Source organism: Adiantum capillus-veneris, chromosome 15, assembly GCF_014529385.1.
Source record: "Adiantum capillus-veneris isolate H3 chromosome 15, ASM1452938v2, whole genome shotgun sequence".
NCBI classification, from domain to species: domain Eukaryota; kingdom Viridiplantae; phylum Streptophyta; class Polypodiopsida; order Polypodiales; family Pteridaceae; genus Adiantum; species Adiantum capillus-veneris.
In genome coordinates, this window is record NC_140945.1 from 122,625,408 (window position 1) to 122,642,859 (window position 17,452).

At 42.5% G+C, this 17,452-nt stretch overlaps 2 protein-coding genes across 2 annotated transcripts in view; one reads left to right on the plus strand and one right to left on the minus strand.

Moving 5' to 3' along the window:
* LOC147441415 (uricase / urate oxidase / nodulin 35) overlaps positions 1–14,339 on the minus strand; it is a 75,374-nt gene extending 61,035 nt beyond the window's left edge. The window contains exon 1 of the mRNA XM_086483061.1: positions 14,049–14,339. Coding sequence (XP_086339187.1) covers positions 14,049–14,234 — 186 coding nt within the window. The 5' untranslated portion in view covers positions 14,235–14,339. The remainder of the gene's footprint in view (positions 1–14,048) is intronic.
* On the plus strand, positions 927–13,178 carry LOC147441416 (uncharacterized). The gene is made up of 2 exons (XM_086483820.1): positions 927–1,925; positions 12,861–13,178. Exons 1-2 carry the CDS (start codon positions 927–929, stop codon positions 13,065–13,067), a joined length of 1,206 nt encoding a protein of 401 aa, XP_086339946.1. The 3' UTR covers positions 13,068–13,178.
* Positions 14,340–17,452: the final 3,113 nt, after the last annotated feature.

Sequence of the window (17,452 nt, forward strand, 5' to 3'; positions counted from 1 at the left end):
TATGCAACTTGGTCTATGCCGATGACGACGACGACTTGGTGGCTGAAATCTGCAGTCTTTCTACTGCTGTCCAAAAACGCTATGGGCTGAAATCTGCGAATCTTCTATCTACTGAATTCTGACTCTATGTCGGTGACGATGTCGATGACGACGATGCGATGACGACGCGCTGAAAACGCAGATGCTGAAATCTGCATTTTCCGGGCTGACTGTAAACCTTGCGGAAACTGACCGTGCGGCGAGGAATTGTTGCGGGAAGGGAGATCTACGAGGTTCGGGACTTGATCTGCGGGTACTAAGGGCTGAAAACTGAAAACGCTGTAGCTAAGGCTGAATCTGTCGCCGGGAATCTGCAAGACGCAAGACTGGGCTGCAAGTTGCAAAAACGCTAGGCCTGTTCTGTTGTCTGCAAAAACGCCAGGCTGATCTGGGAGTTCTGCAAACGCTAGATGATTTGCTACAAAAACGCCAAGGGCTGTCTACTGCAGAAAACGCTAGCTTGGTCTTGATGAGGAAACGCTAGGTCCTCCTAATGGGTTCTGCTGAGAAGTTGCCTGTTGAGCAAGGTGCTCCTGCTGCCTCTTCTGCCAGAAAGTGCTAACTTGGGTTTGCTTATATATTAACTTAGAAAAATTGCCCTACCTACTTTTGTAGGAAAGTCACTTAAAAATAATAAGTGAAAATCCCAATAAATAGGAAAATAGGCTAAATGCACTGGAAAATTCCCCTAACTGATGCTAATGGATTCTGATGGGAATTCCGATGATCATGTTGTGTGCAACCGGAGGATATGCATCTATGCTAAGTGACTGGGCATGCACGGTCTACGAATACTCACAAAAGTGCCAAATCACTGCTATTCTAAACTGATCGGACTGACTGAACCCTGCTGTGGTGTAGCTTGTCCACGGACACATAGGGTTGGGATGTGTCACGTGACAAGCAAGCCAATTGAGCTCAAAAAGAAGTCGATTGGAGTCCGCAGCAAGAAGTACAGTGTGTCATCGACTTCTCTTGCAAAAAGGACTCCTTTGCCAAATGTTGATGGAGGTAAAAAGGGGTCTATCACTCTCCAATCTGCATGCATTAAAGCTGGCATTCAAAAGCAAGCTATGAAGATAGCTACCCGTGAGGTGACACGCCTCTTCATAAGATGTGGTATTCCATTCAATGTGGCCAGAACTAAGCAATGGAAGAGGACAATGAGGGCAGTGAGTCGCATAGGATGGGAAGGTCCTTCATCTGAGACCTTGCACACACGGGAGCTTAAGAAGGAGAAGATATGTGTAGAGACTCAGCTTGATTTCCTAAAGGAAACATGGCAGAAGTATGGATGCACTATTCTACGTGATGGGTGGTCAGATGTGCGCAAGAGAAGTGTCTACAATGTCTTGATTTCTTCATGCAAGGGAACTATGTTTTGGAAGGCCATAGATGCTTCAGGTGCAGGTGTCACTGTGACAGGTGCTTACATCTTTGGACAAATTAAAAGGGTCATTGAGGAGATTGGGAAAGAGCATTTTATGCAAGTAGTGACTGACAATGGCAGCAATTGTGTATCAGCAGGACACATGTTGGAAAATGAGTTTCCTACCCTTGTGTGGACGCCTTGTGCTTCTCACTCCTTGGACTTGCTCATTGAGGATATTGGCAATATACCTTGGGTAAGTGAGCTCTTTGCTACTACTAGGAAGATGGTCAAGTTTGTGACTAAGAGGCCTAAAGCACTCGGCATGTTTCGAGCCAGCAGTACATTGGAGCTCTTGAAGCCCTCCACCACTAGGTTTGCTTACATGTTCATTGTGCTTGAGCGTCTCATTAGAGTGTGGCCAAATCTTATACGCACCATTAGCTGTAACAGACTTGGACACTCCAAGTCAAGAATAACCACTTCAAAACAGTTCACAGTTCACAATAGATTTACACTGGCCCGGCGGAGTTCCGTGCCTAGAGATATTGGCCCCAAAGACTAGCGCCCCTTTCGGTATTTCTTTTTGTATTAATCTGAGTTCAAAGTACAAGAGTGCGGGCAGGCGCTCACACTCAGACTCAGCGTCTAGATGCTCCGAGTTGTGAGTGGCCTACCCACTTATTTAAAGAGTACAAGGGATGCCAAAGCAGAGCCCCAAAAGCTGAAAATCAAAAGCCCATAAATAAAGCAAAGGCTCTTTCTCTCTCTTGCTTTATAAAATAAAGCAAGTTCCAAAAAGCTATCCAAAAGCTTTTAAATAAAGCAAAAGCTTTTTTTCTCTCTCATTCTTCTATGCGTTTATAAAATAAAAGCAAAAGCTTCTCTCTCTCTCATCTCTTGCGTTGAGTAAAAGCAAAAGCCAAAAGCCAGCCAAAAACTGCCAACGCAATCTGTAGGTTAGGGTTAGGGTAGAATTAGGGTTTTTGGCAGGTTTTAGGGTTAGGGTTAGGGTTTTCTGGCAGATTTTAGGGTTTGCAGGTTTTAGGGTTAGGGTTTCCAGAAATTAGGGTTTTTGGCAGAAATTAGGGTTTGCAAGATTTTTAGGGTTCTGGTAGAAATTAGGGTTTCTGCTGTCGCTAGCCACGTCATGACTTTGTGACATACCCCCCTCTTGAAAGAATTGTAATCGACCGCGATTACGCCTACAAAACCGACAAAAGCCATAAACCGTCTTAGCAGACACTAACTGTTAGTACCTACGTACTAGGAACACACATCTAGCACATGTACCAAATTGACAGTCACATCACACGACATCACAGGACATCACTAGACATCACATGACACTCAACATTCATTCGGATCTTAGACCATGATTTATCGGCAATGTAGCTAGCAATCACATCTAGGTCCAATCGGGACCTCATCGATGTCCGATTGACTAACCCCTATTGCAACCATGTCTACTCGAGATCAATCAGACCAAAATGTTGCAGTCATTTCGTCTATCAGTTCCTGCACTCAAAAGAAGTCAAGAACAAATCAGTATCATTATCAGGAATTCCATTTCATAAAGTCATCCGGTAGAATACTGTCAGCTCTCAGTATCCCTGAAGCTCAAAGAGACATCAGTGACTTTAGTATCAAAATCAAGGCATCTGTTGACAAAGGAGCGGAGCGACTCCCCTCTTGTGCATCCCACTGCACCAGATCTTCGGCCAAGCTGAATCCTGGGTTCCGTTTGGAGTAGACTATGCTAAACCAAAACATCGAGGTAAAGTTTCACAATCCGAGGAGTATCTGCTAGGTCCTCCTCCTCCATCCACTTCGCATCAAATGCACGAAAGTTCTTGAACTTAACCAAGAACCGCCTTCGGACTTTACCTTTCTTCGTATCCTTCTGTGCCAAAATCTGTTCAGAGACAAGGATTTCCTCGTTTTCTTCCACTTCGGGTTGCTCATCAGGCACATCACCTTTAAAAGGTTTCAAGAGACTCACATGGAATGCATTGTGAACCCTCCAAGTATCTGGCAATTTCAATCGGAAGGAGGCATCATTTATCTTTTCAGTAATCTGGAAAGGTCCGTAGTATCGCATACTAAGCTTTGGAAAAAAAGCCTCTCCTTTCCCTTTTTCTTTCTTAGGCGTGCCTTCTCAAAACGTAAGAGCACCCAATCATCCTTCTTCAATTTCAAGTCGCGACGATGGCGATCCGCTGCCTTCTTTGTCGTTCTTGAGACTTCCGCAAAGTCTCGCGAACCTTGGCAAAAGCCGTATCCAAATCTCGCGAATATTCATCCGCTTCAAATATCTAATCTTTCGTGCTCAGGAAGGATGGAACCTTTGCAGCACTTTCAACAATCTCAAATGGCGTCTTTCCCGTCAAAGAGTGTATCTTGTTATTGTAGGCAAATTCCACCAAAGGTAAGTTCTTTTCCCATTGAGTCTTCTGATCCGAGATACAAGACTTCAATAAATCTAAAACCACTGAATTGGCAATCTTAGATTGCCCGTCAGTCTGCAAGTGGAACGATGATGAGAACTGCAACCGCGTGCCAATGTTCTCCAAAATTGCCTTCCAAAACAAACTCATAAATCTGGGGTCTCTGTCGGAGACAATCGTCTCAGACGTGCCATGTAATCATCGTGATCATTCTGTGTTCTCGAGAGATCAAAAATGAAATCCATTTCAATACTTTCCCAGGGTGGGTGGGTATGGGTAAAGGCTTTAACAATCCCTGTGCCTTATGCCTGTCAAAATTGACCTTCTGGCATACTAAGCAACTGCGCACAAACTCTTCCACATCCTTTTTGAGTCTCGGCCAAAAGAAGTATCTCTCTACCCCCTTCATGGTGGTAGCAATGCCGCGGTGACTCGTAAAAGGTGGACAGTGGCATTCACTCATAACCTTTTCCCTCAACGGCTGTGTAACGCACAACATAGTCTTTTTCATCAAGTAGCCTTCCCGAAGAGAGTATCCAGCTACCGTCTCCCCATCCCATATCCGTGTGAAAATATCTGCAAAATCTGTATCTGTGGCATACTAATCGACCATATCCTCAAAGCTCCTATGATGTATCGCGGAAATAGCCAGAACCAACGGCTTCCGAGACAAAGCATCTGCCACCACATTCTTTTGTCCCTGAACATGGACAATCTGGAAGTGAAACTGTGACAAGATGTTCGCCCACCGCATCTGTTTTTCCGAAAGCTGCTTCTGTGACAAGAAGTAGCGCAAACTCTAATGGTCTGTAAAGACAGTAAAATCCGCTCCGAGTAGGTAATGCCGCCATTGAGTAAGAGCAAGGATAACCGCCAAAATCTCTCTCATAAATCTATGCTGTCATCTCCGGCCTAGAGAAAAATCGTCTCTCGTAAGCAATGACATGGCCTTCTTGCATTAAGACTGCACCCAGACTACGACCACAAGCATCACAAAATACTTCAAATGACTTCTGCAAGTCCGGCAAAGTCAAATCTAGTCTTGTAGTCAATTCTCTTTCAATGTCTGAAAGGCAATCACCTCTGTGGATCCCCACGAGAAAAGGGACTCCTTTCTCTGTCAAGATATGCAAAGGGGAAGCAACCTCTGCAAACTTTCGTATAAACCGCCTGTAGTACGAACACAGTCCCAAGAAGCTTCTAACTTCATGGACATTCTTCAAATCGGGCCAATCACGGATAGTCTCTATCTTGGCCGGGTCCATTTGCACTCCAGCTGCTGAGACAAAGTGTCCCAAAAAAAAGTGTATCTCTGAAGCAGATCATCTCTATGTTCTGCCTCATTCTTGGAGAAAACAATGATATCATCAAAGAAAGTGCCAAAAAATAGCCTGTACTCTCGAAAAATCCCGTCCATCATCCGGTTAAATGTCGCAGGAGCATTGGTTAAGCCAAAAAGCATCACCAAAAACTCAAATAATCCAAAAGGTAGTCCGGAAGGCTGTCTTGTAGACGTATCTCGTCGCGATTCGGATCTGATGATATCCACTCTTCAGACCAATCCTGCTAAAGCACGAGGATCCCGGTAACCTGTCGAGTGTATCATCGATCGGAAATCTGCTCTTGATGGTGATTTTGTTGAGAGCTCTATAATCGATGCACATTCTCCAAGATCCGTCTTTCTTCAAATCCAACAACAGTGGAGAGCAATACGGTGAAGTACTAGGCTACACAAGACCCTCTTCCAAGAGGTCTTTCACTTGGTTCATAAATTTTTCAGTCTGTACTCGGCTCACACGGTAAGGTGGCCGGTTCGGTGACGTGCTTCCAGGTATCAGGTCAATGGTCTGATCTTCAGGCCCTCTAAAAAGCAATCGGCATAAGTATGGAGAAAAAAAAAATCTTGGCGTTCTCTTGTTCAGGTCAAAACATATTCAAACTTTATCCATCGTTCAATTCTCTCCCAAAAGAATGAGTAAATAAACTGAAGTTTATCAAGTACAATCTCTGAGCCCTTCATTTATCAAAGTCGCTTTCTCGGCCCAGTAGTCAACCACGGCGTAGTTCTCGTGGTACCAAGGGATTCCAAGTAGAACGTCACTCGCATGCCCTGAACACCCTTGTCATTGCAAACGAAGTTTGCCAATGCTCAGTGTAATGGCAACATCCGGTGCCAGTCGAACTAGCTCCGCCTGTGGCATCAGTCTGTCGGGCGTAATTCCAAATCGAGCCACCAATTCCAAGTGAAAAGAAGTTGGCCTTGGCTCCTTCAAAAGAGCTTCACTTTGTCCCAAAGGCGGCAAAGTTTGTACTTTCATTCATTTGATTCGGTGCAGGTCCCACGCCATGTGGTACCAGTTCTGCTTTTCTATCTGCCTTTTCTGCCACGTTCCTCAACTGCTCTCGAACTCTCAGGCCTGTCGTCGTCTTTATCATTCTGTTCTTTCTGTGCCTTTTTAGGGCACTTCGCAAAGATATGTCCATGCTCCCCGCATCTAAAGCACTTCCCCTCTCTGATGAAGCGAGCTCTCTCCTAAGGAGTAAGCTTGGGTCGTGCATCCTTTTTCTATGGGTTGCTCTTTTTCTTTCTACTTTCATTCCCAGAAGTCTGCTCGGCTCGTTGTGTCATGGCCTCATATGTGGGGTAGTCAGACTGCCAGAGTGAATGGCAAAGCCCCGCTTCGCATGACTCATCAACTCCTGAATAGAAGCTGACTTCTGTTTCAAGCAGTGATGTCACGTGACACATCCAACCCTATGTGTCCGTGGACAAGCTACAGCATAACAGGGTTCAATCAGTCCAATCAAGTCTAGATTAGAAGTGATCTGGCACTTTTGTGAGTCTATTCGTAGACCGTGCATGCCCAGTCGCTTAGTGTAGATGCATATCCTTTGGTTGCACACAGCATGATCATCAGTATTCCCATCAGAATCCGTTAGAATCACTTAGGGGATTTTTCCAGTGCATTTAGCCTATTTTTCCTATTTTTGACATTTTTCACTTATTAATTTGAGTGGCTTCCGAACAAAAGTAGGTAGGGCAATTTTGCTAAGAAAATATATAAGCAAACCCAAGTTAGCACTAAATGGCAGAAGAGGCAGCAGGAGCTCCCCGCTCAACAGGCATCTTCTCAGCAAGAACCCCGCAGTACCCTCAAAACCCCTTGACGTTTTTGGTCTTCATCATCGCCACATTCAGCCTAGCGTTTTCAGTTTCCCCCATCGCCCACAGCCCTCTGGCGTTTTCAGCATTGCAGTCATCGCCACAGTCCCAGATTGGCCAAGGTTTTCACTAACGCTACCAGATGAACCAGCGTTTTCATTTTCAGCCTTAAGTGCAGCAAATGCAGCAGCGTTTTCAGCCTTAAGAACAGCAGCAGATTCAGCCCTAAGCACCTGCAAATACCCCCATTTTCAGCCTCCCAAAAACGCAGCAAACCAGCGTTTTTTTAGCAGTACGAATCAGCCCCGAAATTCAGCAGATAGAAAACCGCAGATTTCAGCCCTAAGGTCGTCGTCGTCGTCATCGACAGCCTAGACTTGCATCAATCTCATGCATCACCATTGTACCAGATTGTGCAATCATAAGTAGACCACTCTCGCCGATGCCTTCGGAGGAGGGTTTTACGTCTCTGGTGTCGTATCTCTCTTCTCTCTCTATCTCTCAGTCTCATACACTTGCACGCACAGTGTACATTCACTTTGTTTGTGATCGTAGCATTCTCTCACTAGGAACGGAAGGCTCTACCTTCCATAAGAACAAAAGGAACTTTGAGCACAGTTCAGAGCACTCATCTTGAGCAAAGCGCAAACATTCATTCCGCTGCACCTAACATTGGTATCAGAGCTTTGGCAGTGTTCTCTATCACTCAAGGAAAGAACCACAAGAATCACAAGAATTTTTTTGCTTGTTGCGGTCGCACGAACCCAAGTTCGCTTGGGCGTGTCGATTCCTAATCCTGTTTTTTTGAAGAGTGACAAGAATCCCAAGAAAGAAGGGCTTGTCCAGCCTCCCCTTGTGTCTCCTTTCACTCATTGAGAGCGGACCGTGCACTTAGCGGCCGGCCAATCAACGTGAGGTGGGAAAAAGCAACCTTGGTGTGAGCGCAAGGCCGCCAAGGGGTGCACCCGCGGAAAGGAGTAGAACTCGGGTGAAGAGAAGATCCTTCTCAAACACGGTTTGCAAGCGAAAGAAAACCTCAAGAACCTCAAGAACCAAGACACCTAAGAACCCAAGTTCCTCATGAACTCAAGAACCCAAGAACCTCAAGTCTCAAGAACCCAAGTTCCTCGTGAACTTAAGAACCCACAAGAACCCACGACTTCAGAATGGTCATCACTCAAAGCGGAATGGATACTTCGCTTGGAGGTGATGAGCATGAGAGAGGCGAAGAAGAATTTTCCCCACCAGGAGGTTTTTCCGACCCTCCCCCTTTCCCATCTACATCAAGGATTGCACTAACTCCTATGGAGGAGTTGAAGCAGGTGTTTATGGAAAGAAAGTTGGAACGCGAAGAAAGAAAAGCACAAAGAGAAGCAGAAAGAAAGGCCTACGAAGAACAAAGGGTAGCCATAGATCGTGACTACAAAGAAGGAATGGCAACCATACAGCGTCAGTACGACTTGAAAGCAATATAAGAACAGAGCGACCGACAAAACAAAGAGTTCTGGCGACTCTATTCTCAAGTTCAGGCACAGATGCAAGAGATTTGGGGAAAGGAGACTCTCTCAGTCTCTTCTTCTCCAAAGCATAATACACAAGATTTGCATGAGATTGTGAAGCATGATGATGATTTGAATGATTCTGAGAAGCATGATGATTTGAATGCCAATGATTTGCATAATGATTTGGATGACAAAGATAAGCATGATGATTTGAATGATATTGCTAAGCATGATGATTTGGATGCCAATGACAAGCACGATGATTTGCATGATCAAGATGTGATTTCTCACGAGCATGATAATTTGCATGATCAAGATGTGATTTCTCACAAGCATGATGAGTTGCATGAAGATGATGTGATTGTTCACACGGATGATGTGTTAGTGGATGCTTTTTCTCGCGAAGCTAACCTCGTTGCAGATTCGATCAATCACAAAGGACCGATCTTGGCTTTCGAGTCGAGGTCCAAAGAACCCCCACAGGACGATTCGATCATTCAGGGAGAACCGATCTTGGCTCTCGAGCCTAGGTCCAAAGAACCCTCACAGGAAGTATTATGTGTGCACATGATTAGTACGCGCGTATTGTTCAAGTGTTTCATTCGTGATCGTTTCCTGTATTTTAGTCAGCGTCTTTATGTGATCCCTTTTCCTAGGCATGACATATTGTATGTTGAGCACGTTTCTCTCATGGATGAGCACGAATGTATGCGGATTTTTCATAAAAAGCTGAAAAGTATGTATGTAAGGAAGTCACATTCCATGTCTCTTCCTTGGCATGACACATTCGTAGAACGAGCACATGAAAGTAAGAGCACCAAGCGTGCGCATTTCCATTGTGTTTTGCCACAGTTGATTGCTCTAGATCATAAGAGAGATTTGATCTCATTGTTTGCATGTGTTTGATGAATGGGTTGTCACTCTGTCTCTATGTTCATCTACATTGCATACACAGTCTTTAGCAAAGACAAGATTTTTTTCCTTCACTTTACATGGAATGGGTATGTTTATGGTTTTGTGTTGGACATGGTTTCAAGAATTTTCAGCCATGGAGATTCTTGAAGATGGAAGAAGCACGACTCTAGACGAAGTTGAAGCATCGAAGGAGCCACAAAAGACTGTCACTAACGCTACTAGATGAACCAGCGTTTTCATTTTCAGCCTGAAGTGCAGCAAATGCAGCAGCGTTTTCAGCCTTAAGAACAGCAGCAGATTCAGCCCTAAGCACCTGCAGATACCCTCATTTTCAGCCTCCCAAAAACGCAGCAAACCAGCATTTTTTAGCAGTACGAATCAGCCCCGAAATTCAGCAAATAGAAAACCGCAGATTTCAGCCCTAAGGTCGTCGTCGTCGTCACCGACATAGCCTAGACTTGCATCAGTCTCATGCATCACCATTATACCAGATTGTGCAATCATAAGTAGACCACTCTCGCCGACGCCTTCGGAGGAGGGTTTTACAATGTCTCTGGTGTCGTATCTCTCTTCTCTCTCTATCTCTCAGTCTCATACACTTGCACGCACAGTGTCCATTCACTTTGTTTGTGATCGTAGCATTCTCTCACTAAGAACGGAAGGCTCTACCTTCCATAAGAACAAAAGGAACCTTGAGCACAGTTCGGAGCACTCATCTTGAGCAAAGCGCAAACATTCATTCCACTGCACCTAACAAGTGATCTCGGATCTCTGTAGGTAGACCCAAGGTAAACTGCTCAATCTGTTCTCTGAACGAGATCTTCTTGAATGAAGAGGCGGGTAGAAAAGAGCTCCAAAATCTCTCACAGTAAGCATTGATTGTATCTTTCTTGGTCATCCGAAGATGGTTCCCAGCAGCTCGTATATCTCGTTCATATTCTTGTGTCAACCAAGAAGAAATAAAAAGCTTCTTAAATTTCAGCCATTTAGCTGGCGCAGTCTTGTTTAAAAGAAGCGTGGACCACCAAGTACGAGCATTCCCCTTAAAGTAAGCGGCAGCTCTCCGAATCTTAGAGTGCTATGAATACCGTCCTCCCGCGAAAGCGATGTCAAACTGCTTATATATATATATATATATATATATATATATATATATATATATATATATATATATATATATATATGTATATGTATATGTATATATATATATATATATATATATATATATATATGTATATGTATATGTATATATATATATATATATATATATATATATATATGTATATATATATATATATATATATATATATATATATATATATATGTATATGTATATGTATATGTATATGTATACATATGCTGTATAAAAGACAAAGCCTTTGAAGCATCTGAGTATCCTGAAAAAGTATCAAACTTGATCGAGTGGCCACCTTCCTTAAACTGTCGGACTTTCTTGCTTTTATCTTCGAGAAATTCATACAAGTTGGCTTTATAAAAATTCTTCTTTTTCGCATAAAAGTTTCCGTCATCGGAATCTGAGCTGTCTGTAGACGACAGAGTTACCCGGAACGCGGAATGGGAATGGCGACGGGGACCCTCGCGGAACGGGGGAACGGCCATGGGTTTGGAACGGGAACGGGGCGGAACGGGAGGCATAAAAAACACCCAAATAATGCTTGAGAAGGGAATGGGTGTGAGGGGGTGCATTTTAATTTTTGAGTCCTTGCACACTTAAAAAAACACCTAATGTTCACTGCAAATTTGCAAAAAACTGCCTATTTCTTCCCATTTTTGAGAGTTGGCCATTCCAGAGCCGTTCCGGCCAGCCGTTCCGGTATCAGGTGGTCACCCGGAACGGCAAAACGTTCCGAGGCATTCCAGCTTGGCAGAGGGGGAGGGAACGGCGTTCCGGCGTTCCACGGCCTACGGAACGCGTTCCCCGATAACTATGGTAGACGAGTCCTCAGTAGAACTGTCAATCTATGGGCAAGATTTAGCCTTCTTTGCCTTTTTCTTACCCTTTTCGAAGCTTTGTTTCTTGCTTCGCTTTTTTGCCTTTTCTGTCTGCTTCGCCCGAATCTAAAGAGCTAGAAGAATCGTCAGAAGAAGAAGAAGAAGAACTGGGTACTCCTTCAAAGCGAACACGCTTCTTCTATTTCTTTGCTTTGTCAAATGTCGACTGACGACCCAAATAACCCGGGAAGTCAGTGCCTTTCTTCTGCTTTTGGCCATGCTTTTTGGCTTGCTTTTGCACGTCAAAAAGCTAAGCAATCCGTGCATCAACCACCCTCTAATCCTTCTCTGAATATGTCTTCAAAGGAGGAGGTTTCTTGAGAGCGGGTTTCGGGGGTGGTGTAGTGGTTTGCTGCTGCCACTGCGCATGCCCTTCCTGAAAAGATGTCTCGCTCATATATTTTGCCAATTTTGGATCCTTCGCAAAATTGAGCATCATCTTTGCTGCATCACCGATCAATTGACGACGCTTCATCTCTCTTTGCTCCGCCTGAGTAGCCCGAGGCAAGCCATACTCTCTGCCGGAATCTTCATTGTGATCCCTGCCCGCATCTCCGGATGCAGAGGGAGTCGAATGATCCTTGCGTGAAGCCATAGGTGCCGCGGAAAAAAAATTGGGATCGGATTTCCCGTAGAAGAGAAATCGGCCGTGCTCTGATACCATTGTAACAGACTTGGACACTCCAAGTCAAGAATCGACCGCGACAGCACCAAATAACCACTTCAAAACAGTTCACAGTTCACAATAGATTTACACTGACCCGGCGAAGTTCCGTGCCTAGAGATATTGGCCCCAAAGACTGGTGCCCCTTTCGGTATTTCTTTTTGTATTAATCTGAGTTCAAAGTACAAGAGTGCGGGCAGGCGCTCACACTCAGACTCAACGTCTAGATGCTCCGAGTTGTGAGTGGCCTACCCACTTATTTAAAGAGTACAAGGGATGCCAAAAGCAGAGCTCCAAAAGCTGAAAATCAAAAGCTCATAAATAAAGCAAAGGCTCTTTCTCTCTCTTGCTTTATAAAATAAAGCAAGTTCCAAAAAGCTGTCCAAAAGCTTTTAAAAATAAAGCGAAAGCTTTTTTTCTCTCTCATTCTTCTATGCTTTTATAAAATAAAAGCAAAAGCTTCTCTCTCTCTCATCTCTTGCGTTGAGTAAAAGCAAAAGCCAAAAGCCAGCCAAAAACTGCCAACACAATCTGCAGGTTAGGGTTAGGCCAGGATTTAGGGTTAGGGTTAGGGTTAGGGCAGAATTAAGGTTTTTGGCAGGTTTTAGGGTTTGCAAGTTTTAGGGCTAGGGTTAGGGTTTCTGGCAGATTTTAGGGTTTGCAGGTTTTAGGGTTAGGGTTTCCAAAAATTAGGGTCTTTGGCAAAAATTAGGGTTTGCAGGATTTTTAGGGTTTCTGTTGTCAATAGCCACGTCATCACTTTGTGACATTAGCTGTGATGAATGGCTTGCTTGGAATGACATTACTAAGCCAAGGTTCCTTGAGTTCCGGTGTCAATGAATCTTGGTGGGTGGAGACGGAGGCATTGGTAAAATCCTTGAATCCAATCTACATGGTTCTACGCATCACCGACATGGAGGGGAGCACATTAGGCCTACTCTACGAGTACATGTAATATACTAGTTCTAGAAATATGTCGCCGGTTTCTTGACCGCCCCTCATACAATCATTTAAGCAAACTGGTACAAGTCTCCTAACATTTTCTAGTCTAGGGTTTGGCATTGAGTCGTCGCAGCATGTCCAAGAGGCACGTTGAGCCCCTGTGCACATGACATCCCCTCTTGCTAAAGATGAGGCTAGGCGAAGCTGCCTCCCACCGATGGCGGTGGTTCTCCGCGCCTCTTGGACCACAGAGCTTTCTTAATGACGGGTATCTCTTTCTTCAATGCACCCACTCATAGCATAAGAGAGATAATATCAAGAGTTTGCAACTTGTCCACATGCCATAGCATCTACCTGATGAGTATCATCAAGCTTTGATCAGTTAGAACTAGGATCCATAGGACAAGATAATGGGCATGGTACCATACTTCTAGAGCAATTTCTACACACATACTTCTTTTGGAAGAAATAGATACCCTCAAGAAATTCATGAACTTCCAAACCAAGAAAGTAGTGTGACTATCCAAGATCAAGTATCAGCAAATGTACAAGTTAGTTGAGTTCTCACCCAAGATGAGCCAGTAAGAATAAGATCATCCACATACAAGGTTTCACAATGATAACTGCAAGTCATGTCAAATCACTTATGTCATGCAAAGCATTGCATACTATGATACAATCTGTAGATCTAATAAAAACCAGGCTGAGCATAGTCTACCAAGCAATGCTTGTCTCATGGAAGGGACAATGCACAGGTGCCCCACTCAAAAGAGCAGCTACCCGGAAGCCAGCTATCCAGGTAACGTGGGATACATAGACCAAGTAGAGCCTGCCCCAATAGGTCCCAATCATTTTTATTTGGCCTGAAAGAACTTGGCGTTTCTGTTTTCATCTAGCTTTCCTGCGGAGGATAAAATAGCTTATTTTGGGTTTAGGGAGGGGGGTTTGTGTTGGGGCAGGGCAATCCATGAGAAAAGGAGCATAGAGAAAGTACCGTGTTCTTGATGGAATCAGTAGCAACGATGGAAGAATTGTCCCCAACGGTGAAGGCAGGATCACAGCGGGAGGAAAGCAGCACAGAGACGCTCCACTCCACGAAAGCATGGCGCGTGCCCTCTCTCCAAACGCGACCCACCCTCACCCTTGCTTTGCCATGCCGATGCTGCACCACTTCCGCCATAGCTGCTGGACGCTGTGCATGCGTCTTTGCTCATGCACTGTTGTCAACCTTGGAATCTTGGAGATTCCCGCAACAGGCCCGCATGAAAGACAACACGGCAGTGCTCGAAAAAAAACTTTTTTCCAAAAACTTGGCAAACCTACATATTTGAAACAACATAGGTAAATTGACAAAATTTGAAGGTTCTTACATCAAATTACACTATTTTTTTCAAAGTTTTGTAGGTTTTCTCACCTTCAAATGTATAATTTAGAGGTAAATTTGAAAATTTGTAGGTGGGATTACATTAAACCTAGGTTTGTTTCGAGCATTGTTCCACAGGTTTTTTCCCAAGTTTAAATTGGAAAATTATGAGAGAATTCACATGAGAGTGTGGTTGTCAACCGGCAACTTGACTTACATGGAAAAACTCTAAAAACGTGAGAGGGTGGGAGAGATTTCTTTTTTAGGAAAATATAAGCATATTGCCAATTTTTTAATGGAAACGTTCCATGTGAACACAAAAAGTTGGCAACATGTTGCAAACCAATTGCCCATGTGAACAAAAAAATAAAACCACATGTGGTAGTGTTCAATAATGTCTTTTCCCAAAGAGAATGTTCAATGAAGAGGAAAATAGAACCTTATGTGGTAGTGTTCAATAATGTCCTTTCCCTTAACACTAGTTCTGTTAAACGTGTATGCCAGGATTGTGTTATTTAATGATTTCTAAGCTCTAGTTACCTTTAATTTAGATAAATTATCATGATTGTATGAGTCTATTTTAAATTCTCTACTATAAAATTTAAGAATAAGCCTCCAATATAGTTCTTTGAAAAAGGATTTTTATGACATCAATGCTTTTCAACCTTCAACAAATGATTCTAGAAGTAGCTTCTCAAAAAATGAAGTGTCAAAAAAATCGATTGATATGATTTTTAAGCAGCATATAAATTGATTACAGCATTAAAAAAGATAATATGTAAAGACAAATACTATTAAACACTCTTGTCATAAATTCGGTGACCTTAATCCACGTATAACAAAATAATTGGTCATGGTTTCGTAGCATGCTGTCAAGTTTTAAATACACGATAATTTAAACAACATTCAAACTAATGTTTCACAGTTAAAAAGCCAAAACAATAATATAGAGTATCCTATGGCTATAAGACCATGAGATACCATCTATTGCACCTATGGCCTTAAGGCCATATAGTGCTCTTTGTAGATATATCTATGACTTTAAGATAATCCAAAATATGTCTCTTTATGACCTCAAGGCCATAGGGTTAGGATTATTAGCAGATCTCAACGTATAAAGAGTTCAGTGCCTCAAAGCCATATGGGACTTTATTTATGTGCCACCCTATGTCCCTAAGGCTCTAAGTTGTCTTAGGGCCACAAGATGCCGTTTATGCCAATAAAAAACCCCTTTATGCTCTATGTTGGCACTCTATGTCCCCAGGCACTCAAGGTGTATCTCGTATGCTAATTAGAAACCTTTTATTCTATATGTTGTCACCATATGGCCTTAGGCCATAGGGTGCCCTGTGTGTTATGTTTGCACCCTATGGACTAGGGCCACAAGGTACCCTCTATGCTAGTAAGAAATCCTCTACGCTCAATATTGAGACCATGTGGCCCCAAGACCATAGGATATTCTCTATGGTAGTGAGAAAAATCCTCTATGCTATATGTTCACAAACAATTAAAAAATCTAAACAATAATTAGAGTATCATACAGCCCTAAGACCATAAGATGTCATCTATTGTACCTATAATTCCATTTGGTATTCTATTTAACTATACAAATTTAAATGAGGTACTTACTTAGATAAACTATCATAATTCTAACTTTGAATCTGTTTTTTAACATAAAACTACAATATAAAAACTCTTAATACAAGTTTGTGCCAAAGAATCTATGTTAAGATGAAGATTTTTTACATCAAGCACATGCTTTAAAACTTCATTCAAAGGTTTTAGAGATGGTGTCTCAAAAAAAGGAGGTGTTTAAAAACACCATTTGATGTGAATAATACAAATCGTATACATTGATTATGTCAAAATAGTATAAAGTATAGACACAAAGATTACCACCAACAACTTGACAGTTTCACAAAAATGATGGTCTTCATCGCATGTACAACAAAGTACTAACAAGAAAGAGTATGATATCTCCAAGATTGAGGGTATTCAAAAAACACCGTTTTGTAACACTACCAAATGTCAAGAACATTCTGATTGTTTGCATCACTTAATAAAGAAATTTACTAAAAAGAAAAATTTAACAATACCATAGAAGCATCAAACAATGAAACCAAAGAGCTTGAATGAGAAGGGTCTCCTCACAATAGGATGCACTCCATTAAAAAAATAGTTTAAAGATTTTCAAGCTATCCCACAACTTCCATCAAGTCTAAAATTTGAAAAGTACACAATGCCAAATACTTGGTAGATGCTATTTAGAATACTTAACTAGTACACTTAACGTGGCCTCCTTCTCTTGAGATTTTGAATCGTTTGAGACATATAACATTGCATTACATAGTGAGTCTCAAGATCCGGATGGAACATTACAAAATTTCTTATGGTATAGTCTCTCTTGTCTTTAGCATACAACCATCCACATAACCATGGAACAGTTTCATCTTTTAGAAAACTTTGAAGCAATTGAGTAGGTTGGTTCCAAAATCATATAAGTTCCTTGCATATTCCACATCACTCGGTATGGACTATCATCAAATATTATAGTGTTGCCCCCATCTAAATAATCAAATAGCTTCCATATGGTCAAAAGATATTTGTGATAAGCTCTTTTGTAACCGATCATGAAATTTGAATTTTGGCAGCACCTGTTATCCATAATCATCTTGAATTTGTGACTTTGTGTAGGAAAACAGGTCTTGATTATGTGTTGAGCTTTGTAAACGATGGCAGCTCCAAATCCGAACCTCAAAGAACTCAAAGCAAAATCTTAAGAAATGCTATGCATTTGGACGCACCACATACACCTCATTGTTATCTTCTACAATGCACATGTACTTGGTCCAGGTTGGCCTTGGGTGAAGCTCAAATGTTGCAAGAAGCACACCCTCTAAATCCAAGATAAGCGTTTTCTTCTCCTGTTTGAAAGATGCTGGTAGATAATGAAACCATTGCTCTTGGTTTGAATGTGATATTTGACGTAATATGAAAGGGAGCTCCTCTATTTTGTGATAATCTAATAGCAAAAC